Source organism: Emydura macquarii, unplaced genomic scaffold, assembly GCF_026122565.2.
Source record: "Emydura macquarii macquarii isolate MOO-44397 ecotype Brisbane River unplaced genomic scaffold, CSIRO-AGI_Emac_v2 contig_561, whole genome shotgun sequence".
NCBI classification, from domain to species: domain Eukaryota; kingdom Metazoa; phylum Chordata; order Testudines; family Chelidae; genus Emydura; species Emydura macquarii.
In genome coordinates this window covers 4262465-4280746 of record NW_027130698.1, presented here as the reverse complement: position 1 = coordinate 4280746, position 18282 = coordinate 4262465, and the positions used below count along the sequence as shown (strand labels likewise).

Genomic DNA, 18282 nt, shown 5'->3' with positions numbered 1-18282 from the left:
ATAAGTCCCATTTTCAAAAGCGAAATGGTATGTTCGCGCACAACGGGAGAAAATGTAATAAACAGTTATATCTGCTTGAATGATAAACTTATCCTTTTTACTCTTATCAGTTCTATGGAGTAACAGCAACTAAGGGAGAAAGCTGGATTCTATTCTCTTTTACTTAAAAAAATTTACTCAATTCTAACAGATTCATCTGTTAAAACCTGTGGAAAGCAATGGGTTGCAAAGGTGTAACTGAAGAGCTAACTTTGCCCGCTAAACCTTTATTACTGGTGATCAGGGTTAAGAAGCCACTTTAAACCTCAGAACACAGGCTAAACTTGCAGGCCAGCAAATTTTCTTATACTACAGTAGCACTCAGAGGCCATTTTTATTCAGATGAAGCACATTGGATATGGAAGTTATTGACACACGTCACAATACCATTTTTACAGCTACTGTATAGTGCACATCTTTTTTTAAGTGTGTGCATGATGCTTTTTGAAAGAGTATAAAAATAATTTTTACACGTTTCATTTGTCATCTTCCCACTCAGTGGTAAACAATACTGGCATAAAATTTCTTTAGGAGAGAATTTTGATCTCCATACATTGTATAATATGAGATACAGGACCGTGGCCGGTTTACTAGTGTACCTTTCACATGGGTGCTTTTTCAACAGACATGAAAAGTATACTTTAGGTCTTAAATAGCACAAGTCTGGATTTCAAAATGCCCCCAAATTATTTCTTGTATGCAAAAAATAAAGAGGGGGAAAACTTTTTTTTTTTTTTTTTTTTAAAAGCAGCATATGCAGTTAAAAAGTAACAGAAAACCTGAGCAAAAGAGGCACCCTCATACCCTTTCCCACTTATTTTGGACATGGCAGTTTTCACGCTGAGAAACACACAGGCTACCAAAAGTGTATTTTTCTATCCCAAAAGGTTAGACATACCCTATGCTATAAATCAATCAGTTTGCTCATACCCAAATGTAGCAAGACACCTAAAATTACCTACAAAATACATTCCTGATTAACAAGGTTTGTCTCTTCATTTTAGTTTTCACATCAATCCAAATCAAATTCTGTAGATGAAAAAAATGTAAGTATATGAACTATACTAAGTTCTGCTTCTGTTGTACACAGACCCCCTGGGTTTCTAGCCACCATTGCAGGTCACAGTGTCAGCTCTGTAAATTGCACCTACACTTGGATCTACACCAGTACAACTACTCTGATGGCTAAAATCCCAGCATACACAAGGCCTTGCTCACCTCTTTTCTTAAAATCCAGGGCATATTTTAGCACCCCTTGAGATCCAGGCACTCAACTTGTGAAGATGAACTGCAAAGGATACTACAAAAATTGTGCTTGTGCCCTTTTTGCTTCTTTATAATGTATAAAGTGGGCATGGAAGGAGTGCCTCCTCAAAATGTATATGTATACAGAGAGAGCATTAGAAATATCAACTGTGGTCTTCCCTAGTTTTACTAGAGGACACTGGTAGGGGAGGGAGATTATCTCAATGGTGCATACTATTTGGCTCTAACACCTTAACCAAAAGCATAAGCTAGAGGGTCTGAATGATACTTAAATCATATATGTGGATTTGGCAGGGGATAAAACAGCATGCACTAGTTATTTATATACATTTTCTAGATCTTAATTTATAGGAAAACACAAAATATTAAAGAGTGAACATACCAACTCCAACAGCACCGAACTGCTGGCCCACTAATGGGCTTGGACTAAACTGACTGTATGCTGGCATCCTGCCAAAAGGACCATAGGACCCCACAGACTGGAATGAAGATGATGATCCTAGCGAAGACTGAAGAAAATAATATTTATGGAATATAAGAAATACAATACACTTCTGCAAGGCAAGGAGCTGAGAAAATGTAGGACTAAACAAAACTGCTCACCGCTGAGCAGAGAAAAAGTCACTACACTGTATATTAAAGTTTATAAAAACCATGAGAAATTTTACTATTCATAAAAGGAATACACATTGTTTAACATAGAAGTTTCAAATGGACAGATATTAGAATATAAAGAAGACCTCAAAATACTGAAGTACCTGGATTATTCCACAAAAGTCAGAAAAAGTACTCTGAAAAAAACTTTCACAAATATGCATACAATTTGGGGTGCTCACACAATGGTCAGTATTGCCAACTCATGATGTCACCACAGAGTTCATAATATTTGGTGTTTTCTTAAAGCCTCAGTTTCTAGACTCGTGATTAAGGAAAATTGAGATTTTTGTGTTTAAAAAAAAAAAAAAAAAAGTTCAAGGTTGCAAAAAAAAAAAAAAAAAAAAAATCTTGAAAATGTGACCTGTGTACCCTAAGGGTCTGTCTACACTGCAATAAATAACCCAAGGCACAGAGCCTCAGAGCCCTGGGTCAGTTAACTGGGGCTCACAAGACTCAGGCTGCAAAATTACACCCAAAATGCATTATTTTTGAAGTGTCAGGATCTTTTGATGTCCAACTCATATTTTCTAATGTCTGACATTGGCAATACCACAATTTCATAGCTTTTGAATAAGTTTGGCAGAAGAACTTGTGTTAATTTTAGCAGAGCACTGAGCTATTTATAGAATTTTAGAACGCCCAGATCTTGGTACTGTGAGAACATTTTATTTTTCAACATGTTTTGGGAAGGCAACTGGACAGTGTTAAATACATGCCTAGATTGGAAGAAACATTTAAATCTTACCTGAACAATAGCGGGGTCTTGGGGCAGAGAACACTGTGGTTTTGGTGGTTCACAAACAGTAAGGTCTTTAATATCACTGCCACGGAATATAATATACTCAAAGACTTCATCACGAGGTGGTATAGGCCGATCTGTTGGTCTATCTTCTGTACCAAAGGAACGTACTGCAGGAGGGTAGGGAGAAATAAAGCATGTGTTTACATGTGTTTCAGACATTTTTATGAAATATTTATACATCTCCTCCAATAGAGTCAAAGAGAAAATTGTTATCACTGAGTTATACCTCCCTATAGACACCACACATCCAAAACATAGAAAATACGAGTTAATATTCACTAGGGGGCATCGTTTGTTGCCAATGCATCAAAACTGTTTACAACTAATACAAGAAACATATTGCTTATGACTTGCAAAAAACTCCACACTAGTTCAAACTTAAGGACAAATCTTCTTTGCCCTGTTCCACTTAGAGGTGGGCCATCATCTTTACTATCATTTGTTAACTGGAATAAGTTTTATTAGATCTGGCATTAGTTAGAGAAGTGTTCAGAGATAATCAATATAAGCCACAAATGATCAACCTACTTTTGTCAGTCTAAGACTGTGATAAATTGCTGCTATAAAGGTTCCTTTTTAAATTAAAAAAGGAGAAATTTGCTGAAAAATAGGTGATCCATACTGACCAGTCCTTGAAAGCAAATACACATCACTACAAACATTTTTATGAAGATACACAACTAGATAAGGGATCCTAAGGAAGTGGTCTTGTTCTCAGAGAACTGAATTACCATTCTGGCAGTGACACATTGATTTCTAAATTAACAGAACAGCAAATTAAATTATGCCCCTACTATTTGGTTTAAGGATCACAAGGATAAACAATACTGACCCAAAGTGATAAGGACAAGAATATTTTTCAATGGGTAAGTCTCATTTCACACCTCTTAAGTTATGAGCTCTGTAAAAAGGAGGTGAAAAATAAGAGTCCAAAGCAGATACAATGCTCATGCTATTTCCATTGTAGATGAAAGCTTAATTAACTTAAAACTGAATTAATACAAATTTAGAATAATTTAAATGTAGATAGATTTATTAGTATAGGACTATCTTCATAAATGTGTTGTGCAATTGTTACACATTTTGGGTACTATTGTTATATTAGTGTAAAAATTAGATTTTACACACCTAATTGAATTCCAAAAATTTTACAAGTCACCACTGCACTGACATTAGACTTCGTATTGGGTCCCTCTTGTTTCACCATGCATAACCACCACTTCCACCACATAATACTAAGAGACATGGTGCATTATCAGTTCCTACTCCCTCATTTGGATCCGGTCCCTCTGCCTTCAAAAGAGAAGATTGGAGGGGGAGGAAGCAAGACAATGTCTTATCTCCTTCCTCCTCTTCGTATTTATGTTTCTTGAGCAAGCACTCTACTTCCATTGCCTTGCCAATCTGGCTTTTGCCCTTCCACTGAGACTGCTCTCACTAAGGTCACTAATGACTTCTTCCTAATGAAGTCCAGGGGCCTCCTCTCTGCTAGTCATCCCAGCATTGCTAACTTCAAGTGCTCAGAAATCATAATTTATACACCTCAAAAATTAACAGATTGACTTAATCATGAGATTTTAAAATAGATTTTTGGGTTTTTTATTTGCATTCTGGTTTTTGAGCTTTTAGGGTTCATGTTTTCAAGCAACTGAGGTCTAGAAAATTTTTAAAATGAGGTTCTCCAGTAATCACGAGACTCCAGGAGCTGGGTCTATAAGAAAAACACTAAATATTATTTAATTGCAAGTTTCACAATAAGAGTTAAATGATCATCTGCCTCACTGTCAACCACACGATTCTTCCTTAACTTCCACCTCCCTTAGTTTTCACAGCTATATCTTTGACTAGTTCTCCTCATGGTCCTTCCGTGTTTCCATCTTCTCTCCACTTCTAGTCTCCAGCATACCAAAGATTTTTGTCCTGCCCCTCCTCCTCTCTTTTTCTAATTCTACAACTTAAACTCAAGCCACTTAACCATCTTTCAGAGCTTTAATTACAACAGTTATTTCTCCACCCAACCTCTCCCTCTCCATTTAGATCCATGAGGCATCTCAGAGAGCTCTTCTTGGAAGCTCAATGAATTCTAGTAAGTCGTAAAAGGAAATCCATGCCTCTCTCAAAGATATGTGGTTAGTCTTAGTATATTTACCAAGGCATTTTAGAACTTACTTGTTTCAGCCAAATTTGCCTAGAACTCAAGATCCGTTATATAATTCCTAGGACTTTTTTTTATTTTTAAGAGACAGTTAACACTTGCAACCCTCCAATCTGTGAGCAGTAGCTAAAAAAAAATAATTTTTTTTTGGTTGTGGCATTTGGCTGTGTACACTATCTGGTACTGATGATTTAGTTAACCTATTTCATTTGTTAAGCACTTTCTATCAAGACTTCAGTCTCAGAAAAGGTCCAAAAAGCATGTAAACATCCTTTACTGTGAAGGCCAACATACAAAGAAATAATTTAGCTTGTTTACTTTAATTACTCCCTAGCAATCCAGTAGCCCAGAGATTCAAGCACATAGCCTTTAACAACATTTTAAATAAACCAATCTAATGGCATTGAACTGGCTAGATAAGAGTGCACATCTTTTAAAAATTGACCAAATATGGATTAATAACTGTCCTGATGTCTGATTTTGCTTCCACAATTTTCCATCATTTTAATGCAGTGACCACCCACTTCAAACAGATTCAGGGCTGGTTCATCAGTCACTTCTTCCAGCTCTGAGCTCAGCTTACAAACTTTGTATTTGGGATCACTCATGCTGGCTAAGTGATGGAAATATTCCACAGAAGACAAAATAAAAAAATATTCAGAGATGCTATGGACTCAGCTGTTTAGACAAAAGCATATTACCACTGAGACTGCAACAGTAGTGTCACTGGCTGTGATCCGTCAAGTCTCACTGAAACCTCTTTCAATTGCTTTTGAAAGAGGATTCCTTGCAGAATCTTCTTGAGTAAAATGCATGCTAAAGTCCTCCTCATGTTCAGTGCAAATGTCAACGAGTGGCATGCAAATGAGGAGAGACAACCTTTTGGGAGTTCCAAATGTCACTGGAAAGCTGAGCAAACTATCCTTTTTTTTATCCAGCCAACCAATTAAGAGGCTGATGGTGTATGTGAAAGAATTTCTGCATTTTTACAACAAAGTTAGGACTCTTAGATAGAACTACTTTCTATATAAGTTTTCTAAACATCCAATGATCAGAATGTATGGATGAAGCAACATCTTAGGTTCAGTCACCTTTCATTTTAGTTTAGTTATCAGATCAAATGACAAAGCACTACCTTTCTCTGCATTTTTGGACTCATTCAACAATTTGGACACAATTTTAAGACTCTCTTTTCATACACATAATTACTAGTATTAGGTAGGAAGGCAATGATCCCTCAGGGATTGTTGGGTTATTTCTCATTAATAGAAGATGATGGGTCAAACATTGTTACTTCCGTTAGTTGTCCTCTTTTTTCTTCACCTGTAGCATTTATCAGTGGACCTGTATGTTATAATTTTTCTTGATGAGCATAATCCAGGGAGAACTGTTTCAATCATTTAATTTACTCATTTTACACTACACTGAAAGCACTGTTGGCATAAAATGGCTGTAGCGGTTATCAAGTTTAAGTTTGTCTCAGTTTTAATGCCAGTCATCTGATCTTTTCCATTTCTAGGCATCAGACTGCTCTTGAATGACACTGATGTTGAAGAGCTAGTGGAAGCTGTGAAACAGACAAATTATTAATATGGGTAAATTTCAATAATTATGACAGCATTGAAGATCTGTCTATCAAAAGATCAAAACTATATTCCCTTCCACTTCAATGGTGGAAATTTATTTAATGACACATTTGATCCTGAAGTCATCTCCTTTTGGGTATCCTCTTAAAACAAAGCAAAATAAAAAAACCCGCAGCATCTCTTCATTCTCCAGCAGACTTTTATTGTGGGTAAAATGTGTACATGAATCCTAGAGTAGGTGCTGGCAATCAATTACTTTATGGACCCTACAAATAGGAAGCACTGTATATAAAAATCAGTTTCCCTTGCAAACTACAATGTTCTCTCAGCATCTGATTTTCTAAAATTGCTGTAATTCTGGTAGCCCTGTTTTGCAGATGACCTTTACATAATAAGACTTCCACGCTACAGAAAGTGTTTAGACTTCCTTCTGAATGCTCGGAAGTTTTATTAATAGTTCCTATTATTAATTTTGCTGTCAAAATTAAAGTAATGTCAAGGATTCATTCTCACAGCTTATCACTGAAAGTCATAGTGTTCAACTTGTGACCAACAATTTCACAGTAATAAACTTTTCAGTAAAGACTATGACTTAACTGAAGGAACAATCAAACAAAATAAGAAGCTGGAGGGAGAAAGTTCTTATTCAAGTATCAATAACTGTAGTAAGCTGGGATTTAATTCAGTTACTGTCCTTTACCACATGCCCTTAGTCTCTGCAGGTAGAGGCCCACTGGGGGCACTTTCCCCTCCATCATCACGTGAGACTAACTCCCTGCTCCCATCTCACTTTTAGGAGAGGATGGTGAAGCCCGGGACAATTTCAGCCCATTCCTGCTGGGAAACATATGCAGAAGCCACAATGCAGGCATAAATTCTAGCAGGGAGAGCACCACATAAGAGAAGTGGAGCAGATTGACACACAAATAAGATAGAAAGGGAGGGTTAGTGACCTAGCCTGGGACTCAGGAGAGCCAATTTGAACTCCCTGCTGCATCAAAGACTTCCTGTGTGACCTTGAACAAGTCACAGTGTCTGTGCTTCAGATCCCCATATGTAAAATGGGGATCCATAGTCCTTTCCTACCTACACGAGTGATGTGATGAACACATTAAAGCCTGAAATACACTTGGATACTAACTACAGTTCTTGGGGCCATTGTGTTACCTAATCTATACAGAAAGAAACAGAGAATGACAGACATACAAAATAAAAGTTAAAACTGAGATACTGGAAGCCAGAGTACGAACACAAGCTTTGCACCATTTTCTGCATACCAAAGACTTCATTAAATCCTATTCCTTGCATCATTAACTACATCTCAGTTTGACCCAACATTAGCACCACCATCTTCGTCAACAAATAACTATATGGAATATTTTTGGTGGGAGGGTGAAAGGGTAATTAAAAGAACCACCTCAGACTGCTTCAAATTAAAAAAGTTATGATACAATATTAAGACCTGATATGCAATCCAGAGGTGAATAGAATTGCTTTCTATAGCACATTTTATAATCTAGCTATTCCACAGACAGTTTAGAACAATGAGATATTAGTTGTGCCGTCTGTGTTTGGTACTCAGGTGCTTTCTGATGCTAGCAAAAAGATATGGAAATCATGGCTCCAGATAAGAGTAACCTTTAGAAATTAATAACTGAAGAGTGGAGGCCACAGAGGCAGAAGTACTGTGGGACCAATACCTCTTACCCTTGAATACAAATACTCAAGGCCCCTACCCCATCCATCAGTTTGATATACCCCCAACCAACCAACCAGCTACCAAGAACCACCAGATGGCAAAATGTTTATTTTTGAAATCAACAAACACCCTCCCCCACTTCAAAATACCTCTGTTTATTTCCTGTTGTTAATTAAAGTACAGAGATATAGTTTTAAAACTAATTCAAGCTTGAGCATGCAGTGCATGGAAAAATGTACATTCATATTTTAAAATGTATATAAATCATCACAGGATCTGGCTATAAAACCTCCAGAATGGCGAAGAATGTGTTTCCCTGGAAAGGGAATGAAATTTGGAGACCTACAACAAGGATTTCCTAGGGAGAGGAATTAGTTGACTGTTTGAAAAAGCTGTGGATTACATAAAACAGAGGTTCCCAAACTGTGCAGTGCATCCCCACCCCCACTGGGAGATGCAATGAGGTTATCAGAGGGGCAGGGCAAGCAGCACCAAGAAGAGACGCTTCAAGTCAGCAGCATCTGACCATCAGCAGGCCATCTCTGACCCTTCCTGGTGATGCTGTTAGGACACGGCTGCCTCACCTGACTAGAAATTTTGCCTAGCTCAAGTAGAGGGCTTTGCTCAAGTTCAGGTCAGGCAGGCTGCCTCGAGACACCTGTGCGTTGGGAAGAGGAAGGGGTCAGAAAGCAGCAGCATGGAGGAGATGGAACTTCTCAGCAGCAGGATAGAGGTGGCATTGGCTGGGCACTCAGCACCCGCTCCTGATAAGGATGTGCACAGGGGACAATGAACCAGGTGTGACCCTACTGCCCCACTTTTGCATGCACCCTGCCTCCACCAAGCAGCCTACTTTCTGCTCTATTCACATTGCCTATTTGCTTGCTGGGCTCTCTCTCTCCTGCATCCTGCAGCAGGGGGCATGTATGAAACATGAATCTCTAAAGGGGTGGGGATTCATGCAGCAAAGAAAGATTGGGAGTCTCTGAAATAAAGCATTCACTATTCTCTATCACCATGTGAGGAGTGTTTAGTGTTGTTCTTGTCCTTTTAAGATTATCACGTTTCTATGCAACTACCAAACCTCGTTTGTGAAGTAACACTGCAGTTCTGTATTTTTAGAACTTTATTTTCATTACCAATGCTAAGTTATGAGTTTTTGGATTTTTTTCCTAAGTATCTTAATTTCTTTTATAATTCAGAGGGCTTTGCAATGGTCTCTCAAACACAAAATGAATGGAGACAAATTCTCTTAAAACTATGTTCATGTGTGAATCAATGTCACCTGACTTCAACTCCATATGATAGTTAAGAACATGAACATTTTGAGCTGCATAAAAAGCATCTCGCTGTAACACACCCTTAGATGATCTTGCTTTTATCAGAACAAGATTGACTGATCTTATGCAATACATACAATACCCAAACTTCTGCAGCTGTGAAAGTGCAATTGTAGCTAATTAAGTAGTTGGCAGCTATATCAAGATTACATGATCAAAGAGCTATATGAAACTACCTATAATACAATCTATTATACCACAGGAGAAAAGTTAACCAGTAGACTTTATTTTAGACAGGCTCATGAAGTTATTTACTAAATTGCCTGACCAGTTACCTTAGTGAAATGAGTCAAACTTGGTTTAACATTAATCTCTCTCTACATACCATTAGAAAGAAACGATTGTCCAATATGGCTAACATCTTGAGCAACAAACTTCCAAAGACTTTGCACTTCCTAGATACAGAACCAATCTGATCTGTATTGGGTAACTCCACAAAAATGGTAACAAAATGGTAGAACAAACCTCATCCTATATCCATAGGCCAGATAAGCTCTGAAGGGGGCCTACTTTGAAACTACTCCTGGAAGTTACATCTTCTCTACTGTAAGACATTTATTTACTAATACCACCTTGACAAAAAACTCATGCACCAATAGAGAAAGCTTAACCTCTGGTCAACAGGACCTTTCCCCATTCCCCACTAATCTGTAAAACAAATCAGACAAATTAACTTCAAAACATAGCTTCCACTGTGAGACCATCATACCACCTCAATCTTTTCCTTGGACATTTTAAGGAGGAGGGCACATAAAAAGAAGGGAGGTGAAGTGACTGGATCACAAACCAAGAGGATCACAAGAAATTTCTCTAGCCCTCAAGGATTTGCTCCCCTGGAAAGGAAAAAAACATTAAATTGAAAAAGCTACTAAGCATTCATGTATTGAAATTAACAGCAAGCAATTTCTAACTGTAAGGATTAGAACTAAATACAACAGGAGTTGATTCAGTTGTCTAGACAACCAGATTAAGACAATGATCATGTTTCAGTAGTAAGAACAGGTGAGGAATTGCTATTAAAGAACCAAACAAAAGACCTCAAAGAAGCATGCCCTGCTTATCTCTAGAGAAGGTAGGGAAGGAAGAATATACATGACTTTTTAATTGAGCAAGCACTATATAAAAACTCCTCAAATTATCCTGGAATAACTTGCATAAGGAAAAGATGAGAAAACAGTTTCCACCTGATTGTCCAGTCTAAGGATGGGATTATCTTCCCTCTGCAGATCTGTTCATCCTCCTGCAACCTATCAATCGCAAAAGATCCATAAATACTTCAAGAACTGCTGTCAGGGAGGCAACACCACAGCTGCTAGCGTCTCCTCTTCACCCACTGTGGTTAGTGAACCTACATAAACTAAGTACTTTACCCCCTTCCATTTACATAAACAGAGGGGAGCTTCTGGCTTTTAGTCTGGCACAAGTCTTGAAGTTTTGTTCTTTGCTTACAAGGACTTTCAACAGAACTGCTATCGATTCAGGATCTGTGCGCGCGCCTGTGTGTGCACGTGTCTCTACAGAGAGAAACTGAGGACACTGTTCCTAACCTGTACTGTTTTCCTCCCCCCATTTCCATCTCTCATATCAGCCTTGCCTTGCAAACTTCAGACATGTGCAACTCTACACATTCCTAATCCACCAGCTGTGGGATGGGGGGAAAGGAAGTTTCTATTTTCTCTACTCTTCCATACACGTCTTTGATAGGGAATCTCTCTCTCTCTCTCCATATGGAACAAATTAAATTTAATCATTCATTTCAAAGGCCATGCCTACACTAGTAAGCTTACAGTGGCACAGCTGTACCAATGCAGTTGTAAGATTGCTCCTATAGCTGCTCTATGGCAATAGGAGAGAGCTCTTCCACAGAAATAATAAACCACCTCAATGAGCAGTGGTAGCTAAGTTGGCAGTAGCAGTTCTCCCACCAACACAGCACTGTGTACATTACCAGTTATGCTGAGGAAACTTATGTTGTTCTGGGATGTTTTCCTGACCTAAGTGGCAATGTAGACATGGCCAAAGTCTGCAAAGAGTAACTAAATATAGTAGTTCATGTTCACAATACATTTGTATTATGTTGCTGGCTCTAAATATGGACCTGTTTTCTCTTTATAAATTTTGTTTATCAATGGCTGAACAAAGCAGTGATCTCATGTTAGTATAAGAAATTCAGGGTTTTCTGGGTAAGAAAACTTGCATTTAAATTCTAGTCTCACTTGAAAATATTGTAGTTTGCAATCCTAGTATATAAATATAGATTTCATAATACAGCATTAACATTCACAGTGGTCTTTTTAGGGATGCTAAAACACAAACATGAAAAACTAGCATTCCATGCAGAGGACAAAATTTATTTAATACTGAGCTATGGTTGACTTGCTTACATGGTGTGTTATGAGGCATCGACATGTCACACACTAACTGTCCATCTGGACCTTTGCTGGTGCACACTAAAACTTCCCTAGTGTGAGCTTCTGTAGTCCTGTTTCAAGCAGTACTACATCAATGCACGAGGGAACTTTTAGTACATGCCAGCAAGGTCCACACAGTCAATTTGTCCACAATACACTGAAGCACACTAATACACCATTTTAAACAAGCTCTGTCAATGCTTCACATAAGAGTTTATTTACCAATTGTCAGCTCACACTGAAGTATAATATATTTACAATAACTGTTGTCAGCATCAATCCTATAAACACTACAAATCTAGGCTATTAGAATACAATATGCCTTAACTTACTTTAAACTGTATTAACCACATTGTTCATGATTGCACTATAACACAAAACCTCTCCAACTCCATACTTCTCTATGGGAAAATTCTTACTGGTGGAGTATGTATGTGTTTGTTGCCAAGATCAGATCAAATTAAAGTTTTGCATTACAGCACAATTATATGACAGGTGTATGTGTTTTACTGCATACTTTGGATGTGTATGGGACTTATTTATAAGGTGGAGTCTGTCAGTGAAAGTAATGAATGTGCACGGATTAATGTGTGTTGAAGTGAAAGCATGGTCTGGTAGACCGGAGACCTAGGTTCTATCCTCTATTCTACCATCTACTGGCTGTATGACCGTTTCTGTGTTTTTGTACAGAGCTTATCACAATTAGGCAGTTCAATCTCAGTTACACTGAAGTCTAACACAAACACTAGAACTTCACTTTGAAGGGTTTGTGATATGTTGACTTTAAGCAATCAGCTTTTTAAATGACATTCTCTTTGGGAAATTAAATAGGGAAGGGCATCTGAGCACAACACAAAAAGTCTAATAAAAGGTGTATATTGTAATACTATTTTACAAGGAATTAGTCTTTGCTGAAGTTAGTTTTGTGACACCTGAAAGATTAAATTATAAAGTATCAAAAGAGAATTTGGGAGGAGCAGCACTGACTTAGTGCTCTCTACAGTTCCCTTGCTAGAGGACATCCCCTTAAGCTGCATCCTGCCTGCAGAGGAGAATGCAGTGGTTCACAGACATACATGGAATTGAGGGGAAAGATTGTAAGCATGTGACAAGTAGCATGCCCGGTTACCCTGGCATAAGACTGCCAGGGAAGGCCATGGCAAATCTGTAGACAATTCCTCTCCCAGATTTTTATTTATTTAAAAAAGTGAACTAAAACATCATTCACCTTTAATGTAGAGAGCATTTGGGAGTACAGTATTAATGTGGCTTAAATGGGGGAGGTGGTGCAGAATTCATTCTATTTTTGAGTTAAATACTACAACCAGTTATAGCAGGTTTGTTGTTGTTGAAATATTTTTAGAGTGTTCACTTTTAATCCTACACAGTTTACTATACCCCCTTAAACATGGCTTAATGGGTTGAAAAAAGAAAGGCTTACTTTTTGGAGCAAAGTGTGACTGATTAAAAGCAAGATCTTTTGGTCAACATACAACACCACTTACAAGAAGTGTTAAATAATCAGCAAGAAAGATTAACAAACTACAGCTTTGATCCTATCACAATGTATGCACATAACTTTATGCACAAATAGCTCCCACTGATTTCAACTGGGGCTACTCACACGTGTGAAGAGACATGCATAAGTCTTTGTAGGATCTGAACCTAAATCTCTAGTACTACATTATAACAGCAAGGAGTAAGTAAGTAGAAAACCAGAAAAATCTCAGATGAAATACTTATTTTAATTCTCAAGTTGGTAATCAGAAACTGAGGGCCAGTTCCTCAGCTGTAGCTGAGTAGCACTCTGAGCACTGAGGAAGAGAGGCAGCACAAATGAGATGTTTGAGATCTCTCTACCCTTGGTAAATTATTTTATGAAGTAAAATGGTCTATTACATTTCACTTCAAGTACAAGATGTCTCATGTATAACCATGTATTTAGCTTCCCTTCCCATTTTATTTCTTGAATCTGACAGTAAGATAATTTGCATATATTTAGAAATAAGAATATATGGATTTTTATGGAGCTTATTTTGTCTACAGTCAGTTAGGAGCTGGTTTCTGAAGACTGACAACTATAGGTGGCACTAGCATAGCATGATCACAACAGTTTAGTAACACTATAAAAACTAAGTGCAAATACCCAGAATGTGTCATTAGCAGCAGTCGACTCTCCATGGCTGAGGTTGCAACCCGATTTCATTACAGAACACTGCTGGGAAATATGGTTTAATCTGAATATTCTCACATTTATTTAGAAAGCAGGCAGAATATTTCTCAGAAGAATATTTTTCAAATACTGAGAAACAAATCATCAGAAAATAGCCTAATTTAAAATACTTTTCTCTTACATTTGTTTTCCTCTAGCTCAAACTGCTTTAAGCTTTCCTTATAGTTAAATCTCATGTGTGATGTGTATATTAAGAAACAGATTCTAACTAAGTGAAGTTTTGTTTATTGTTTGGGGTCCAATCCTATTCCCACTGACATCAATAGTTTTCTGCTATTATTTCAATAGCAGCAGAATCAGGCACAATGTGAGGGAGCACACTGCCCTCTATTGGCTAACTGCAGCATAGGAAAAAACCTCTGTGTTAATAGCTATGAAATTCTTCTTTAAACACTGTAGAACAGGAGTTCCCAAACCGGGGGTTGAGACCCCTCAAGGGGTCATGAGATCACAAACTGTCAGCCCTCACACATGCTGTGGCTGTCAGCCCTATGCATGGCTGATAGCCAGAGCCCTTCAACAGCTGCTGACTGGGTGCTCTGAAGGCAGCGCCACCCCCAGAAGCAGCACAGAAGTAAGGGTGGCATGGCAGAAGGGGTGGGGGTCGGTCGGTCATCACAGCCTAAAATACTTTCAAAAGGGGTCCCAGCTAAAAAAGTTTGAGAACCGCTGCAGTACAGCCTGAGTTTTGGTAACTACAGGATCAGGGTTCTAGTTCTCTGCCAGCGTGTTTTAGTATGGAGAGAAGATAACCTCTCCATAGTTAAAGGTTGCAGCCTGTCCCATTTTCAGTCCACACTCTTATTTTGGTTTAAGAGTGGTTTATTTTAGGTTAGCTTAAACCAATTCCTATCTGACTTAAACAAAACTGAAATAAGAATGCCCAATATAGCCTTTTGCACCAGTATGAAACACTGAACAAGCTAAACCAGTGCAACTTTCCTGTGTAAACTCTTAGTTAGACAGGGCCTGATTCTTCCACTTTGATTTATGTACTTTACCTCATGAGCAATTCCACTAATTTCAATCAGGAGACTGGGGCATGGATGAGGGGCAAGCTAACAGACTGAATCCAGATAAGAGTAAGATGAAGTTGGCTGGATAGGATGAACCAACAGGAAGAAACATTGGATTTGGGATGTTCATCTACCTTTTTGGCTGGGATTTGCAAGAGAGACTCCTGGATTTGCAACAGAGAGACTCCTGTTAGACTCCTGGATGCTACCAGAAAATCAGGTGACTACTACTGCCAGGTCAGATTTTTTGCTTCTATGGATGACTAGAGGTTGCACCTATTTCAGATGTGGACCTTGTAACAAATTGTCTAGCTCCTGATGCTTCAATATTAGACTACGGGAATACATTATAAATCTTAAATCCATTCAAAATCTGCAGCTAGTCCAGAATTTAGCCACCTGCTTGTTAGCAATATTTCTCTTCATGAGTATATTAACCTCAGGGACTATGGCCTGTAAGGGCTTTTACTGATTTTGATATATAAAACTTTAAGTGGCCTGGGACTAACCATGTTAGAGCCTGGCTTTCTCTCTGTGACATACCGTCACAGTTAAGGTCAGTGGACATATCCAAGTTGGAACCTTGTTTGTGAGAGAGAATGCTCACAGAACACACAGAGACCTGAGCCTTTGGAACCTGCTTCCTGCCTTGGTACATAACTGTACATATTTGTTAACACCAAGGCTCAACTTTTGTCCCTCAACTATATGGAGACAGGTAGGGATGAATAGCAGTGCTGTCGACCTCTCGTGAGGATATTATGGAGAAATTAATTGGTTAGAATTAGGTTTCTAGTTTATATCTGATTCGATCTCAGGATAACTGATGATTTCTAAAAGATTGTAAAGGGTGACAAGAACATTGGATGGGCATTCTATTATTCCACAGTTTAAAAATCCAACTAAATAAGAAATCTCAGAAGCAAAGTACAACTCAACATAAGTATGGCAAAATCTGACCCATAATGAATATGTATATCCTATCAGGTGTGCACTGAAAAAAAACATGATTAGTTTGGCCAGCACTGGTGACCCCTTTAATTATCTGTCCAACTCAGAGCACAAGTAAATATAGACTGTAGGTTCCCTGGGGTAGAGACAGTCTTATGTGTTTATACAGTGCTGAGCACAATGGAATCACAGTCTTAGGAATCTGTGTGCGCCACTGCAGTATAAACAACATGTATATTTATCTTTCACTTACAGCAATCTTAGCTATTACTTTTAATAAAACAGATGGAATTCAGACAGTGTGATGTTAAATTGATAGTATCCCTTTACATGAAAAAATGTTTGTTTTACATCATGAACTACAGTATTTTATAGTAACTTTGGTCCCAAGTCTGCATACTTATGCACATGCTTGAAGTTCAACATGTGTTTGTAAGTGTATACAGGATTGGGACTCCTCCCCCCCCTCCCCCTTTGCATGTTATTTATCTAGAGCTCTATTTTGCATGCTGGGATGTGAACTGTTGTCAAACTTGAACTTCCACCAGTCAACAGGAATTGAAACAATCAAACTACTGTAAGATTCGAGTAGAAAGGTGTATAACATTTAATGAGCAGCCCTTAATCCAATGACATGTAACACTGAAGACAAAGGATAGTACATACTTCAGAGAGCAACACACACTACACAAAATATATTTTCCAAACCTCTTACATTTTCTGGATTACACAAGGTTATTTTTCTCCTGGACTAACAGGGGGGAAAAATTCTCCCTGTGATTTATTTTAGATTATTTAAACAAGATTTTTAAGAGATGTAGTTCATATGAAAACAAAAAAGAGACCAACCTCAATTTTCTACCTGTCTATAATAAATTCATTTTCAAAACAGATATTCTGTGTACAGAGAGTCCAATATGAAATACACCACCACCACAGTTAGCAAACCCCATCACAGATGCTTACTTCTCACTATGGGCACTAGAATCGTTGGACTCCAAGTGTTCTCACACTTCACCAATACAAGCACCCTACATATATCTATCTATCCCAAGGGTACTGCTACACTTGATTTTGTTTTCCCTCCTAAAACTTGACTCTCCATGGCAGATGAGATGACACTAAAATGATGGAACACAATAAAACAACGTGTGCGCGCACATATAAAGAGACCTGAAAGAGCTCTGTGGAGACCAAAAGCTTCTCTCTTTCACCACCAGAAGCAGGTCCAATAAAAGATATTACCTCACCCACCTTGTCTTTCTTACAGAGAGTCTAGACTGGAGTTCAAAATGACACACAGTCACCTTCATCTTGTTGGGGAAGACTCCTCTCCCCCTTCACCAATGCAAATTTCAGCATTGAAATGGAAGATCTCAACCCCTACCCAGTCAGCAATGTTGTGAAATTCTGTGTCAAAAATACATAGGATCCTCTCCTAGAAGAGTTCACCCATTAATCCAGGAGATAGGCCCCTAAGCCTTTGGACCTTTTAAGTTTTAGCTAATGCCCTGGTGGAAAACTCAGTGCTGATGTACAGGAGTCCCCTCCCTCCCCCCCAATCTTCCCTGTGCTCGTATCTTTGCCCAAGTACTCTTTATTCACAATACTGTACACAGACCCTCTTAATAGCCAATTTCCTCCCCTTCTCTCTAACCCAGGGCCAGCCCCACAACACTGTAGGTTTCCTGAGTGTAGAGAATCCCTATTCCATTTCTCACCAATACCAGTTCTGTGTCACTACCATACATTACAGAAATCACTCACAGAGTGCCTGCTCCACCACTGCCACAGCCCCTCACCCATTCTCAACTCCACAGGGACGTTCTTGGGTTCAATGGCCCCACAGCGTATCTCCCTTCCTCTGGTTCCCCCGTGGCCGCAACCCTGGCCAGCTCTTCAGCGACCTCCACCAACCGGGCAGGAGCCCTCGCAGCATCTTTGGAATCTGCTCCACTACTGCCCCCCACTCCTACCTCGGCCACGGGAGGCGCTATACCGCCAGGGATCACCAGACTGCAGCGCCCCAAGCCCCTGCTCCGGAGTGCGCTTCTTCCCGCGGCGGCCCCTCACATCCCATTCCCCCCCCCCCCCCGGAGCCTCATCACTGCCGGTGTGGAGAGTCGG

The 18282-nt window shown here is 38.9% G+C and overlaps 1 protein-coding gene across 4 annotated transcripts in view; it reads right to left on the bottom strand.

Annotated features, from left to right (window-relative positions):
* LSM14A (LSM14A mRNA processing body assembly factor) overlaps positions 1-18282 on the bottom strand; it is a 34482-nt gene that overhangs the window by 15670 nt on the left and 530 nt on the right. For all 4 annotated transcript variants that reach the window (XM_067540062.1, XM_067540065.1, XM_067540063.1 and 1 more), the window contains exons 2-3: positions 2708-2871; positions 1688-1814 (exon numbers count right to left, since the gene is read on the bottom strand). In XM_067540062.1, the coding sequence (XP_067396163.1) occupies positions 1688-1814; positions 2708-2871 (291 nt within the window). The remainder of the gene's footprint in view (positions 1-1687; positions 1815-2707; positions 2872-18282) is intronic.